Below are 14,374 nucleotides of genomic sequence, written 5' to 3'. Positions count from 1 at the left end.
TTGCTGAGGTTGCCGCACTGCGTCACAACAAGTCACTTCTGCTGGTTGTTGAACGTCTTCCCAGTGACACACTGACTCCGTAAACAAAAAATCCTTTAACAAGGACTAAGCTTGGACTGCATGTCTTGCAACACAGCTCAAGGTCTATGGGAGCAGGTGTGGTAACAGACGGGGTTAGTGACTGAAGTGGAACCATTACCTTCCCTGGAAGCATGTTATGCTTAAATAAAAGTCCAAAGGAGGTTACGCAGCTAAAGGCTCCTCTCCAAATGACAGAGTCCTCAAGGGAATATCAGGAGGGAGAAAAGCACTTTCTCATCTACAGGGACCATATCCGAGAAAAGTTAAGTTCTCTCAGTGAGGGTTTCAATGGTGCAAAAGCAGCAGACTAGAAGGCAACATTATGAAACTGCTTGACAGTCTAGTGAGTTGGCAACAACCAAAGATGTATGACTGAGAAGCATGAGGTAAGGTATGCAGAGCATGTTGTATGCAGAGCATGCTGTATGCAGAGCATGCTGTATGTAGAGCATGTTGTATGCAGAGCATGCTGTATGCAGAGCATGTTGTATGCAGAGCATGCTGAATGCAGAGCATGCTGTATGCAGAGCATGTTGTATGCAGAGCATGCTGTATGTAGAGCATGTTGTATGCAGAGCATGCTGAATGCAGAGCATGCTGTATGCAGAGCATGTTGTATGCAGAGCATGCTGTATGCAGAGCATGTTGTATGTAGAGCATGCTGTAAGGTAAGCAGAGCGTGTTGCATGGCGTTAAACATTTCTCAGAAATTCCATGACCAGTGCTAGAGTGCTTCATGCATGCTTGCATGGGGTTTTAATATCAACATAATATTTACCTTACATTCATAACTCATGATTCATTTTTGTTTTGAAGATATTTTTGCCATATTCTGCGATATTGTTAAAAAAAAATATATTGCAAGGAATACATATATATTTTTATATAAGTAAGACAAATAACCTCCATTATCATAATGTTTGTGTAGGCATACTGCAAGTTATGAAAGTAATGAGGTGTTATTATTGTCATTTGTTATTTCTCAAGTTGAGGAGAAAGTAGCAGATGCATGCGTTGAGGTGGCTGACTCATAGCATGAGGTTGCTGCCTCAACAGTTGCGCTTGCTGTAAGGTTGATGGATGCGCAGTAGCAGGTTCCTGAGGAACGAGTTGAGGTTCCTGAGGTGTGAGCTGCGAGCGTTCAGGAAGTGGATGCGCAGAACGCAGTAATTGTCTCGCGAGTTGAGGTTCCTGAGGCGCAAGGCTAAGGTGTTGAGGTTCTCGCCTTGAGGAGGGTTGAGGTCGCTGCAGCGAGAGCTGAGGAGCCTGCCTCATGGATGGGAGAGGTTGTTGTACCTCAAGAGAGTGTTGCCTCACTGGTGGAACCGCAAGTGGAAGCGGAGGAAGTAAGGTAAAAGCTTCCTGTTCCCATTGCTGAGGTTGCCTTAAGGAAGGCGGAGGTAGCTGCACACCGCTGGAAACTGGCAACTCAGTACGTGGTAAGGTATCCTGAGGAGCCTCAACATCGTACGCCTGGCAGACAGGACTGCGGTCAGGCGGAGCGATCGCAGGAGAAGGTGTAACCTTCTCCGCCTGACACTCACGCATCAGGACCGCAAGTTGTGACTGCATGGACTGCAGTAGAGTCAACTTGGGGTCGGCAGACACTAAGGTCTGCTGAGGTGAAGCCTTAACAGAAGAGATCTGTTGCGGCAGCACCTTACTCCTTTTAGGAGGTGTGCAGTCACCTGATGACTGAGGAGAGTCAGAGCTAACCCAATGACTGCATCCGGGTTGTTGAACTCTAACTTCGTACGTCTGGCATAGGTCTGGACTTTACGTTTAAGAGGTCTTGAGACCTGAGACCAGCATATTCTCCCCGAAATTTCTTCTGCAGACGAGCAAATTAAGGGCTCAATCGTCTGCGGGTGGGAGTGACGGTCTCTGAAAGACACGCCCGCAACCACCGAGGATACTTCTGTGCGCCGATCAAGGCCTGCCGAACCCTTTTGCCCTTCGACATTGCTTCTCCCCTGGGCTTGGGAGCTTGCAAGAGGTCCCGGACTGGGAGGACGACTGGCACGCACAGAAGTACCCTCAAGCACAACACTGACACACTTTGCGCTAATCACTTATCACTTTTGATTTTCTGTTTGCACTTATTTCACTGAACTCGAAACTTTAAGTGGTTTGTACCTGAAACACGCAATTCTATCCTTTCTCAAAAGTTAGTAATTGCGAAAACAGAATTACAATGTAACAGAAAAATCTAATGAAAGATAAATAATTCAGTGGCTGGAAAGAGACTAAACACTAGATCAAATAAACTACGTTTAAAATCTCTCACCGCATAAAGCTTGAGAACAAGAAAAAACTCTAGAAACGTTTACCTTCTTCCCCTAAAGAGACTAGGGAGAAGAGCAAAAACGATAACAACGTTACTCGCTTGAACGAAACGTTTATCCTCCTCTTTCTCCCTCCGTCTCTATCTCTCTATCTCTCTCTCTCTCTCTTGACTTAGAACCTGAGAGAAGAGCCCAATCATATATATTGTTAAAACATATTATTGTTAAAGGAAAAAACTGAAATATTTCCCAATTTATTAGAATTAAAACCATTAAGTTAAGAAAGAATGAACAAAACGCTAGACACGGTTACTCTTACTGCAACGTGACACCGTGAAAATTCTCTCTCTATCGTGACGATAGAGCGCAAGTTGAACGTTCTGAACGTCAACAACTGCAGAGACAAAACAAAACGTCAGTTCAACTTTGAAAACAGTACGAGACTATCAAAGAAATTCTTTCAAAAACATTAAAATAGCAAAATATGTTAACAGGTAAAACCGAAATGACGGGCTCAATGTTAATTAACCTCGGTACCAAGAAAAGACCGCCTACAATTAGGAAAGGTCGAATATAAACAAATATAAAAATTAATTTTAATAAGTTTATAATAAAAGGAAGTTAATCGAAGAGGCCTATAAAAGGCGGAGAGATATAAAATAAATCTATAACTTTTGTTAAGCAAAATTAAGAAAGAGAGTATATACTCTCTTAGACACCAACACTTCCGTCTAAGGGAAGGGTCGGCCATTTAAAGGTGAAAGAGAGTTCATACTCTCTTCGTCACCATAATTAAATTAATTCCAAAAGCTAACTAAGCTAATATAGAAGTTTCTAGTATAGCGAATAGCTGCAAATTTTAGAGAAATACTTCACCAAACCGTGAACAATACTCCAAAATCATAAGCGTATCCAAGAACGTCTTGCCGGAAGCACGACAGAGGAAAAAGTGAGGTGGCGTCAACAACAAGTACTGTAGTACCTGGCCACAGGTGGCGCTTGTGAGTACACCCCCTTCTAGTATAGTGATAGCTGGCGTATCCCTCCCGTAGAATTCTGTCGGGCAACGGAGTTGACAGCTACATGATTATCGGGTAAGTTTAATATTGAAAAAATACTTTTCAAAAGTAATCACATCATTGCAACTTAGTCAAAATATTTGTTAAATTGTTGAATAAGAAAGGTTATCATTTTCAACTCTTGTCCTGCAAGCTAAAACAGGTTTACTTTCATCCGCCCTTAGATACTGTACCTTCAATCCAGTAATGTACTTATTAATGTAGTGCAATTTTTTTCCTATAAATTCAACTTATATTGCCATATATACAGTACATGGTCTTTGATATATATATATATATATATATATATATATATATATATATATATATATATATATATATATATATATATATATACATATGTGTGTGTGTAAATACATAACTGTATATAATATATATATATATATATATATATATATATATATATATATATATATATATATATATATATATATATAGATATATTATACATATATATATATATATATATATATATATATATATATATATATATATATATATATATATATATATAGATATATTATACATATATATATATATATATATATATATATATATATATATATATATATATATATATATATATATATATATATATATATATATATTATACATATATATATATTATACATATATATATATATTATACATATATATGTGTATATATATATATATATATATATATATATATATATATATATATATATATATATATATATATATATATATATATATATATATGAGAGAGAGAGAGAGAGAGAGAGAGAGAGAGAGAGAGAGAGACTTGCCTTAGCTCCCGCATTGTGCATTATAGCACCGAAAGTCCACGCTGCCTTACGAGCACCTGATCCTGGATCCACTACCTCTACTGTTGGGCCCGCTGCTCGCCAAGCCAGCTGACCACTCCCAATAAATCCACCTATAACGGGGTACTTTGAAACTGTTCCAATTTCCTCATCGCCATGTTCTTGGCCCAAATTTAATTCCAGGCTGCTGGCAAATGGGGGAAGGGGAATATGGCGGACGCCATTCCCAACCTGCACCACACTCCCAGTCGCCATCATCACCTGCAAGATAAGAACTTAGTTATATTTATATCAAAACCACCACTATTATTGTCAGCAATTTCATTCATACCAATGTCATGTTAGTGTAATCTTTTGCTATTAGTCTCAAAATCAAGTTGCCTACACAGTACATACAGTATATGCAATACCTTTTTATCATATTGTGACCAATTCAAGGAATAAAATACTGTAGAGTAACAATAATACAGACTAGCATGAGAAACTTCTTCCCATACTATAAAAAAAACAACTTTCAATCCCTGATAAACATCAGCATAATAAAGTGCGCACTCCAAGAAATGACAAATTCGAAGATAATTTGTATTTTTCCTAACCATACAAACCTTAGCTATTTACAAAGGGTTATTACTTTTAGCGTAGCTGAAATGGCGAGCCATTAGAATTTAACGAGGGTGTATTACCCCCGCGCTAGTTAGCGGGGGGGTAGGGGAGTGGTAGCTAGCTACCCCTCCTCCCCCTCACACACAGGTGAATACTCACTTTCACTTAGAGGTAGGACTTGTCTTGGGGGACAGGGCTGGCGGGCAAATATGTGTAAATAGCTAAGGTTTGTATGGTTAGGAAAAATACAAATTATCTTCGAATTTGTCATTTGTTCCGTAACCGAAATACAAACCACGCTATTTACAAAGGGTGACTTATCCCTTAGGAAGGGTGGAAAGTCCCCAGCCATACTGGCTTTGGCTTTACCCGGGGACTCAGAATCCGAGTGAGTCGCACTCGAGAAAAGGAGTCCCTGCACCTCACAAGTTCCTTGCACCGCAAGGAACCATGTGGCCTACGTAAGCTTGTGTGTGAAGGAAGAAGTGTGACCCGTCTTAGGCAGTTGACCTGGAGTTCCAGAAGGAACTCTGGGTTAGGACGTTCCCAATACCACCTCGTCAGGGTATGGGGGACGCGACAGTATTGACTCAATACTCGGAACACAAGGAAGCATGGTTTACCTGCAGAGGTTCGAGGTCAGCTATGCAGAGACCAGGATGCTGCTTCCCCGTAGAGGGGATGATGATGAAAGAAGTAAGGGCCAGACATACTTCTTTCGTTCATGCAGACTAAAACCTGATAACAATGCCCTCAACCTTCTGCTACCTGTCCAAAAAGGAGCCTGAGGTTAGACCAGCTGTTGTGTAGCCACCACAGAGCGATAGAAAACGTATCGAGACTCCTGTGGGTCACGCCCTGCAGGAAGCGGGCTGCGAAGGTCATCAGACGCTTCCAGACTCCAGCTTGTAGCACCTGCGTCACAGAGTAGTATTACTCGAAGGCGAGGGACGTTGCGATGTATCCAACATCGTGCTGTAGAGCGACGTGACGGGGGAGGGTCTGAAGACAGGTCGAGATGAATGTCCTTGAGTCCGGGCTGAAGAGGTATACTGGTGACTCTCCCCCCATGTCCTCCTTGTGTTCCCAAATCGGCTGCAACTGAGGCCAAACTGCAGCTGTTCCCAGCGCTAACCTCTCGATTCCTGTACTGGCAAGAAAGAGAAGGTCTTGGGACATCAGACACAGAATGGAGACTCAAAATCTTGAATGAATCGGACCGAAGGGTCGGGACCCTCAGATTCTGAGTCTAGCCAACAACTCAGGAGCGAGCCTGAATGTTGCCTTCCCCTCTTCCTTAGAAAGGGGGGAAGTAGTAAGAGACCAAGAAGATTGCTTACACACTGGCCGTGGCCAGAGTGAGCAGAAGACCCAAGGCGGAATACAATCCGAGGCCTGTCGTAAAAGGGTCTTGAGAAGATCTCTTAAAGGACTAAAAGTCCGAGCCATGCTCCAAGTTGGAGGTCTTCCTCCGACTAGGGCAGGGACGATCGTAGCTTCGCATGAGCGAGGATAGATCCAGCGGGCAGGAAAAAGTTATTCCTTTAAGCCTGAAGGTCAGGGAAAGGCTGAGCGACAGGCTTCATTGCCAAGAGCGGAAAGGAGTTTCCTCCCGCCGAAAGGCCATAAGACCGTTATTGCTGGAGAAGAGGCCTCACGGGAAGAGGTATATCTCCCACGGCACCAACCACCTTAGACTCTTCACTTTGCCTGGGAGACCCCTGTGGATGACTATCGCAGATGACGCGACCTCCGTACCGCGACTGTAGCGGGTTGTCTCTTCTAGAGGAGGAAGCGTAGTGTCTCCAGGCATGAAGCCGAAGCGACGCCCCGGTTCGGGAGAGATGTCGCAGTGTGGTTGCTTGAGTAGTCTGCGCCGTGGGAAAGCTCTCCCGGGAGTTCCGTCAGGGGAAGCAGAGGGTCCAGAAACCGTTCTGCGCATAGTCCCAGTGGAGCTCTCCCATTGAAAGGTTGACAGACAACCTGGTTTTGTTGAGACCCATTGTCCGCAGACAAAAAGGAGGGAAGACGCAGGCGTCGAAGTTGTCCCACCATCACCGGAATGCATCTTGCCAGAGTCTCGGGGTCTGAGACTGGGGGGAAAACTAGCGGAAGCTTGAGGTTCCAAGCTGTCGCGATCAGGTCCCCCAGACCAGCACTTGCTGGTTACCCAAGGTCAAAGACCCCTAGGTACACTCTCTCTATGAGGCTCTGCTCGGATAGTCTGAGAGAAACATTCCCCTGCCTGGAATGAGAGAGCCGATGGTGGAATTGAGAGAATCTCAATCATCCCGGTATCTCTACTGCAAGATGTGAAGGTGTGAAAATGCGTCCCCTGCTGGTTAGCATGAAGTCGACACGCAACGGGGCGACTTGGCAGGAGCGGTAGGATCTGAAGAGGGGCCAGACTAAGGCCCTTAAGCCTGCCTGAATGATGGAGAGGTATCCTTCAGGTCTTGACCATAGGCCTGGACCGGAACATGCCCCCCCCCCCTTTCCTTTGACGAGTCCGAGAACCGCATCAAGAATGTGGGGAAAGGACGAGAATATCCACTACCATCAAGAGGCTCCATAGGTCAACACCCATTGCAGGTTTAATAGTTCCGCTGGTCCCATAGGGCCAGGGAGTCCGGTTAAACATTGCCTGAAGCCACCGGAACTTGGATCGCCCCACATGGAACTTATCCTGAGGCGACCGTTCGGACTATAAACGGGTCAATGAGGAAAGAAGAACTAGGAAACGTTCCAAGGTAGGGCTGAAAACTCTGCTTGACTGAGAACAGGTACTGCGACTCTCCTCAGTCTTGCCACAGTCAACCGAAAGGAAGGCTCGGAGGATGTGGTAACAGAATCTGGCGTCCCCAGGTGGTCACCCATCCAAGTACCGACGTTGCTTAACCTCGCTGGACGGACGAGAAGCGGGGTTTCCAACGTGGTAAGGCGGTTGACTCAATATCATGGCCAGATACTCCAGATGTTGAGGCAGAGGAAGAGAAGGCTCCAAGCAAAATACCATGAGCCCACACTCATGGTCAGCATTCGGAAGCTTTTCCCGGCGCTGAAGAAGGTCGAAACCCGAGCCTACCGGAGTTGACCAGCCCTCCAAACAGCAGAGGAGGCGGAAGTCTGCACCTGAGCGGCCAAGAGGAAGGCAGGGAGAGTTCTCTGGGGAAACAAACCTGCTATGCCACGGCGGGATAGCCACACTGCATCATAAGCAGGAATACTTGCAGTTTAGGCTGAATTCGACGAGCACCCTGGAAGATGGATGGAATGGAAACTGAAAGTACCCGTCCTTCCGATCCAGGGTTAAAGGAGTCCTGTCGCCTCGTTACCAGTCTGATCGATTCTGCTGGTCTACGCTGGCCGAAGTTTGTTCGACAAACTTGATCAGGGCTGAGAGGTCGACTATGGACATCCCCTCTCAGATCCTTCCTTACAAGAAAGGATCGACTGAGGGGGCCGGGGGTGAAGCCGTCGATGATCCTAAGGAAGACCTTCGCCTAAGGTATGGATCATTCTGCCCAACCGGGCAACTCTGCTGATGCTATGGCATAGAGGTTCAGAGACACTGAATTCGCTGACAGAGACGGCAGGCGCGATATCCTTGGCTACTCACAGAGATTGTGCGGGAATGGGCATCGGGAAGCTGTCATTCGGATGAGTAACCTTAAGCATCCTCCCAGTGAAAAAACCTGCAATCCTAGAGTTCGTGAACTCCTTTTAGGACTATGCCCCCCAGGGGGAGTCTCCCGTGCCATCTGTTCCTGACAGGAGGAAACTGCAATTGGACACCTTGTCCCAGTTGTCGTAGCCGATAACTTAGGCCGACGTGGTTGAAAGAAAAGGGAGCTGGAGCCCTGCAGAGTCTGGAAGAAAGCGCCTTGGAGGAGTGAAACCGGAAGTCGATTTACTCCGCACAGCAGATGTTTAAGTCTCTGTCCTTGGGCAAAGACAAAACTCTTCTCAAGGATGGAAGGGTGTCTGAGGTCGTTGACCTCCACAGATGAGACACCCGAAGGAAGCCTTCAGTCAGTGCGTCCAGATGGTACAACATCGAGCTTGTCCGCAAGTAGATACTTAACGACGAAAGGCCAAGGTGCCTGAGCTCGAGAGGAGGAAAGTACCCTTGATCTTCCTGTAGCTTCCTTGAACCAAACCTCGGGCCGTAACCGAGGAGGGAAAGAACCTGGTAAGCTCCCAGAGGAAGAGGTAAGCAGTCACCCCTTGTCCGATGGAGAAATCTTCAACGGAAAGCCCCCCCCGCCAAAAATCCTTCCAGGGCGGGAGAAGGAGAGAGTACTCGTGCAGGAGAGGGGACCCTCGAGACCGACCTCTTGGGAACCAACTTCGCCCTGGGGGAAGTCACCACGAAGTCCACTCCTCTCTTTCTCTTCAGCGTAGGAGAGACAGCCGCTGGTTTGTTACCCTGGCCGGTGAGTGCTGGTTTCATAACCCTCATTAACGCCCGTGCCAGCGGATCAAACCATGTCTGCTGCTCCAAGGACACAGAGTCCGAAATCCTCGCTAAGGTGAAAGGGATCGGGCGATCCTTTGGAGAGGACACGACGGTTCCTGCCTGAAAAGAAGGTGGGAAGAATGCTGTACTGACCTGTCTTCGTCCTGCACTACCAACCTGTGCTTGGATGGAGGTGATCCCGAGTGCCGCCTAGGAGCACGCGTCCCTGCTGCTACCACCGGCTGTGGAATTCGCCGCGAACTATGGTCGCGCGAGGGCGAACGGTCGCGCAAAGGCGAATGGTCGCGCGGGCGCACAGGCGAGTGGTCGCGCGGGCGCGCAGGCGAGCGGTCGCGCGGGCGCGCAGGCGAGCGATCGCGCGGGCGCGCAGGCGAGCGATCGCGCGGGCGCGCAGGCGAGCGATCGCGCGGGCGCGCAGGCGAATGGGCGTGACGGCGAGGGATCGTGCTGCCGCGTAGGTGAAGAAGATCGCTGGCGGTAAGCGATGGCGAGCAGCATGTGTAGGTGAATGATCGCGTGATAGGGTGCGATGGTGATCAGCATCTGCAAGAGGGCGAGCGTTCAGGGTTGTGCGATGAGGAGCAGCATGCGTAAGCGGGCAATCGTGCAGGGTTGTGCGATGGCGAGCAGCATGCGCAGGTGAATGATCGCGTGAAAGGGTGCGATGGTGATCAGCATCTGCAGGAGGGCGATCGTTCAGGGTGGTGCGATGAGGAGCAGCATGCGTAGGCGGGCAATCGTTCAGGGTTGTGCGATGGCGAGCAGCATGCGCAGGTGAATGATCGCGTGAAAGGGTGCGATGGTGATCAGCATCCGCAAGAGGGCGATCGTTCAGGGTTGTGCGATGAGGAGCAGCATGCGTAAGCGGGCAATCGTTCAGGGTTGTGCGATGGCGAGCAGCATGCGCAGGTGAATGATCGCGTGAAAGGGTGCGATGGTGATCAGCATCTGCAGGAGGGCGATCGTTCAGGGTGGTGCGATGAGGAGCAGCATGCGTAAGCGGGCAATCGTTCAGGGTTGTGCGATGGCGAGCAGCATGCGCAGGTAAATGATCGCGTGAAAGGGTGCGATGGTGATCAGCATCCGCATGAGGGCGATCGTTCAGGATTGTGCGATGAGGAGCAGCATGCGTAGTTGAGGGTCGCGCGATGGCGATCAGCATCCGCAGTTGAGGGTCGCGCGATGGCGATCAGCATCCGCAGTTGAGGGTCGCGCGATGGCGATCAGCATCCGCAGTTGAGGGTCGCGCGATGGCGATCAGCATCCGCAGTTGAGGGTCGCGCGATGGCGATCAGCATCCGCAGTTGAGGGTCGCGCGATGGCGATCAGCATCCGCAGTTGAGGGTCGCGCGATGGCGATCAGCATCCGCAGTTGAGGGTCGCGCGATGGCGATCAGCATCCGCAGTTGAGGGTCGCGCGATGGCGATCAGCATCTGCAGTTGAGGGTCGCGCGATGGCGATCAGCATCCGCAGTTGAGCTAGTAGCTGGCGAACCATGTTCCTTCAGAAGTGTTGGAGAACGTTGGCGTGCCAGCTGTAACACACGTGGGCGATCCGGAGATCGCTGGCGAGCTGATGATCGCTGACGAGCTGACGATCGCTGGCGAGCTGATGATCGCTGACGAGCTGACGATCGCTGGCGAGCTGATGATCGCTGACGAGCAGAAGGCTACGCGTGGAAGCCTGCGCAAAGAAGAAGAGTCCTTGACCCCGACCTGAACCGAAGTTCTAGATCGCGAGGGCGAACGTGGGCGCACAGGGCACGTAAACAGGAACCGCAGGGAAGATCATCTTGAAAGCGCTGACGAACAGGAGAGCGCTGACGAACAGAAGGGCGCGCAGGGAAACCCTGACACGCAAGGGAAGAACCCCCGTGGGGGCAACCCTTTGCCCCGAAGGGATCGTTGTCCGCCGGGAGACTGATGTCCGTCGGAAGACCGCTGTCCGTCGGGAAGACCGTTGTCCGTCGGGAAGACCGTTGCCCGTCGGAAGACGAGATTAGACTGCTGTCCATCTGCACCAAGACGGAAGATCGAGAAAAAGAAGTTGTAGGCTGCAAACGGAGATTCAAAAAGGCGCCTCAAGCACCCTTATAGGGAGATGGGTAGTAGGTTGGCCTGGGCACCAGCCACCCGTTGAGATACTACCGCTAGAGAGTTATGGGGTGTTTTGACTGGCCAGACAGTACTACATTGGATCCTCCTCTCTGGTTACGGTTCACTTTCCCTTTGCCTACATACACACTGAATAGTCTGGCATATTCTTTACATATTCTCCTCTATCCTCATACACCTGACAACACAGATTACCAAACAATTCTTCATCACCCAAGGGGTTACTGCACTGTAATTGTTCAGTGGCACTTTCCTCTTGGTAAGGGTAGAAGGGACTCTTTAGCTATGGTAAGCAGCTCTTCTAGGAGAAGGACACTCCAAAATCAAACCACTGTTCTCTAGTCTTGGGTAGTGCCATAGCCTCTGTACCATGGCCTTTCACTGTCTTGGGTTAGAGTTCTCTTGCTTGAGGGTACACTCGAGCACACTCTCCTATCTTATTTCTCTTCCTCTTGTTTTGTTGAAGTTTTTATAGTTTATATAGGAGATATTTATTGTTGTTACTCTTCTTAGAATATTTTATTTTCCTTTTTTCCTTTCCGCACTGAGCTATTTTCCCTGTTGGAGCCCCTGGGCTTATAGCATACTGCTTTTCCAACTAGGGTTGTAGCTTAGTAAGTAATAATAATAATAATAATAATAATGAGAGGCCCTTACGACGAGGCGGACGGAGGGCCTTACGGCGAGGGAGGCCAACAGCAACAGCAACAGAAGAAACCTCCGAAGAGGAGTCTCTATGAGTGTACTCTCTCGCGAACGAAAGAGAAACACTTCGTGGAAGAGACTGGTCAGCCAGTGACCTAAAAGGGGCAATCCTCCGAAGAGGAGCTCCTGCAGTTGCCCAGCCCCTTGAGCGAAACTGCAGGTGCGACCGCTCAGCACCAAGAGCATAGTCGCACGAAAAAAAGGCAAGAGAAGAACCCCCCAAAAGAGGAAAAGCTCAAGCCTGGACAGGAAAAAAAACTTCCCTCGGAAGGAAAGTTATCCGCCCAAGGAGGCAAGCCTCCTGACTGTTCTAAAATGAACTGGAGAGCTGTCCGTCGACACGGGAGTACTACCAGTAGAAGGAGACACGCCCCTGACGACAATACAAGGGGGGAGGCAGCAACAGCCGAATCCCCAGGACTCAACCAGACAGCTCACACCGTTGCTATATTACAGAAACGAACTAGATCGGTAACTGTAAAAAAATAAAACAAATAATATTAGTACACATTCATTCCCCCGGGAAGGCTCCAAAGAGGAATCCCGAGGAAAAGGAACAAGAATTACACAACAGGCACGTGCCCTCACAACCACTTACACTCGCGGAAGGAGAGCTGTAACCAAAACAGAATTATAACAATTATAATTATGTAACTATGTAATTATGTAATTTAAAAATGAATGAACACTAAAGAAAAAACGAAAACCCCGAAAGGAATCGTTCTACAAGCTGAAAAATTAACAACTACAATTAGATTCATAAACTAATTGAGACAAAATGTACGGCGTAGCAACCCCACCCACACGGGAAGGAAGCTACAAGGGCGTAGTAAAACATAGTAAAAGGGTGAACGACCTCAAGAGAGAGAGAGAGAGAAAGACCGAAGTCAAACTCGATCGCAACCCATAAAATTAGGCCGTGGTGGCCTAACTGCCGAGGTCTCCACGTAGATATCGTATACTACACACACACATCTGAAAAGGAAACTTACTTATTTCTATACTCAAATATATATACAAACATGAAAACATGTTTACATATATATTGAGTAAAAGAAAAGTAAGCGATTAAGTAAAGACAAAACAGACAATGGCTGCCAAGCGAGGACCAAGACAGAGACGTCTGTCACAGTCCGAGCCAAAAGTGAAAGTGAGTATTCACCTGTGTGTGAGGGGGAGGAGGGGTAGCTAGCTACCACTCCCCTACCCCCCCGCTAACTAGCGCGGGGGTAATACACCCTCGTTAAATTCTAATGGCTCGCCATTTCAGCTACGCTAAAAGTAATAACCCTTTGTAAATAGCGTGGTTTGTATTTCGGTTACGGAACAAACAAACTTTCAACTTCTAAAATAGTTGGGATGAGAGCAAAAAGTGAAAACCAATTATAGTAAGAAGTAAGCATATGATACCCTATGTTTGATTAAACACACCAGTAACATAGATTAGCTACAAACTGATACCCAAGAAAGTGGCCTCTTGCTAAGTGTTATATCTAGAATAAGGATACCCAACTTCCCCCACCTTGTCTTTATAAGTGGCCAGGGAAGGACGCGAGATTGCAAGTCTGGTTAGATCAAAATACAGTATATCACCGTGGTGTGGATTACATCTTAAACAGTATATCCCTGTGGTGTGGATTACATCTTAAAACAGTATATCCCTGTGGTATGGATTACATCTTAAACAGTACATCCCTGTGGCGTGGATTACATCTTAAACAGTATATCACTGTGGTTTGAACTACATCTTAAACACAATGTAGAGAGGCCAACCATGTGGTTTTTGGCATATCATGTCGCAGCTCCCAAAAATTCACCTTGCGCATTTGTTGTAAACTTTTAATTTGCTCTGTTAACAGTATACCACTTTGATAGTTTTTAAAGTTAATTTGTATTTTTCCTAATTAAATAAACCTCAATCCTTTAATACCACAGTAAAATGCATTCAGCTAAGTTGGATAAGACAAATTCGTACAATGTAATAAGATGGTGGTAGTTACTACGTGGTGGTGGGGAAGCCCTGTCCATCCAACAGTCCTCACTTTGACCTAAAGCCTAGGATTTGCGGGGTAGTTGAGGCAGAATGTATAACTTAAAGGATTCAGATTTGTATAGTTGGGAAAAATTACGAATTTGGAGATCATTCGTATTTTTCCTAACTACGTATACAAACCTGAGTCTTTTCCATATTAACAGCGAAGCTGGAATATGGCAATTAAA

General features: G+C 47.1%; 1 protein-coding gene across 4 annotated transcripts in view; it reads right to left on the bottom strand.

Annotated features, from left to right (window-relative positions):
* The window catches only part of LOC137614325 (protein ELYS-like), a 138,594-nt gene that overhangs the window by 105,527 nt on the left and 18,693 nt on the right, over positions 1-14,374 (bottom strand). For all 4 annotated transcript variants that reach the window (XM_068344082.1, XM_068344084.1, XM_068344085.1 and 1 more), the window contains exon 2: positions 4,234-4,512. In XM_068344082.1, coding sequence (XP_068200183.1) covers positions 4,234-4,509 — 276 coding nt within the window. In that variant the 5' untranslated portion in view covers positions 4,510-4,512. The remainder of the gene's footprint in view (positions 1-4,233; positions 4,513-14,374) is intronic.

The sequence above is a fragment of the Palaemon carinicauda genome, chromosome 20 (assembly GCF_036898095.1).
Source record: "Palaemon carinicauda isolate YSFRI2023 chromosome 20, ASM3689809v2, whole genome shotgun sequence".
NCBI classification, from domain to species: domain Eukaryota; kingdom Metazoa; phylum Arthropoda; class Malacostraca; order Decapoda; family Palaemonidae; genus Palaemon; species Palaemon carinicauda.
The sequence above is the reverse complement of the archived record's forward strand: the minus strand, read 5'-3'. Positions and strand labels throughout refer to the sequence as shown.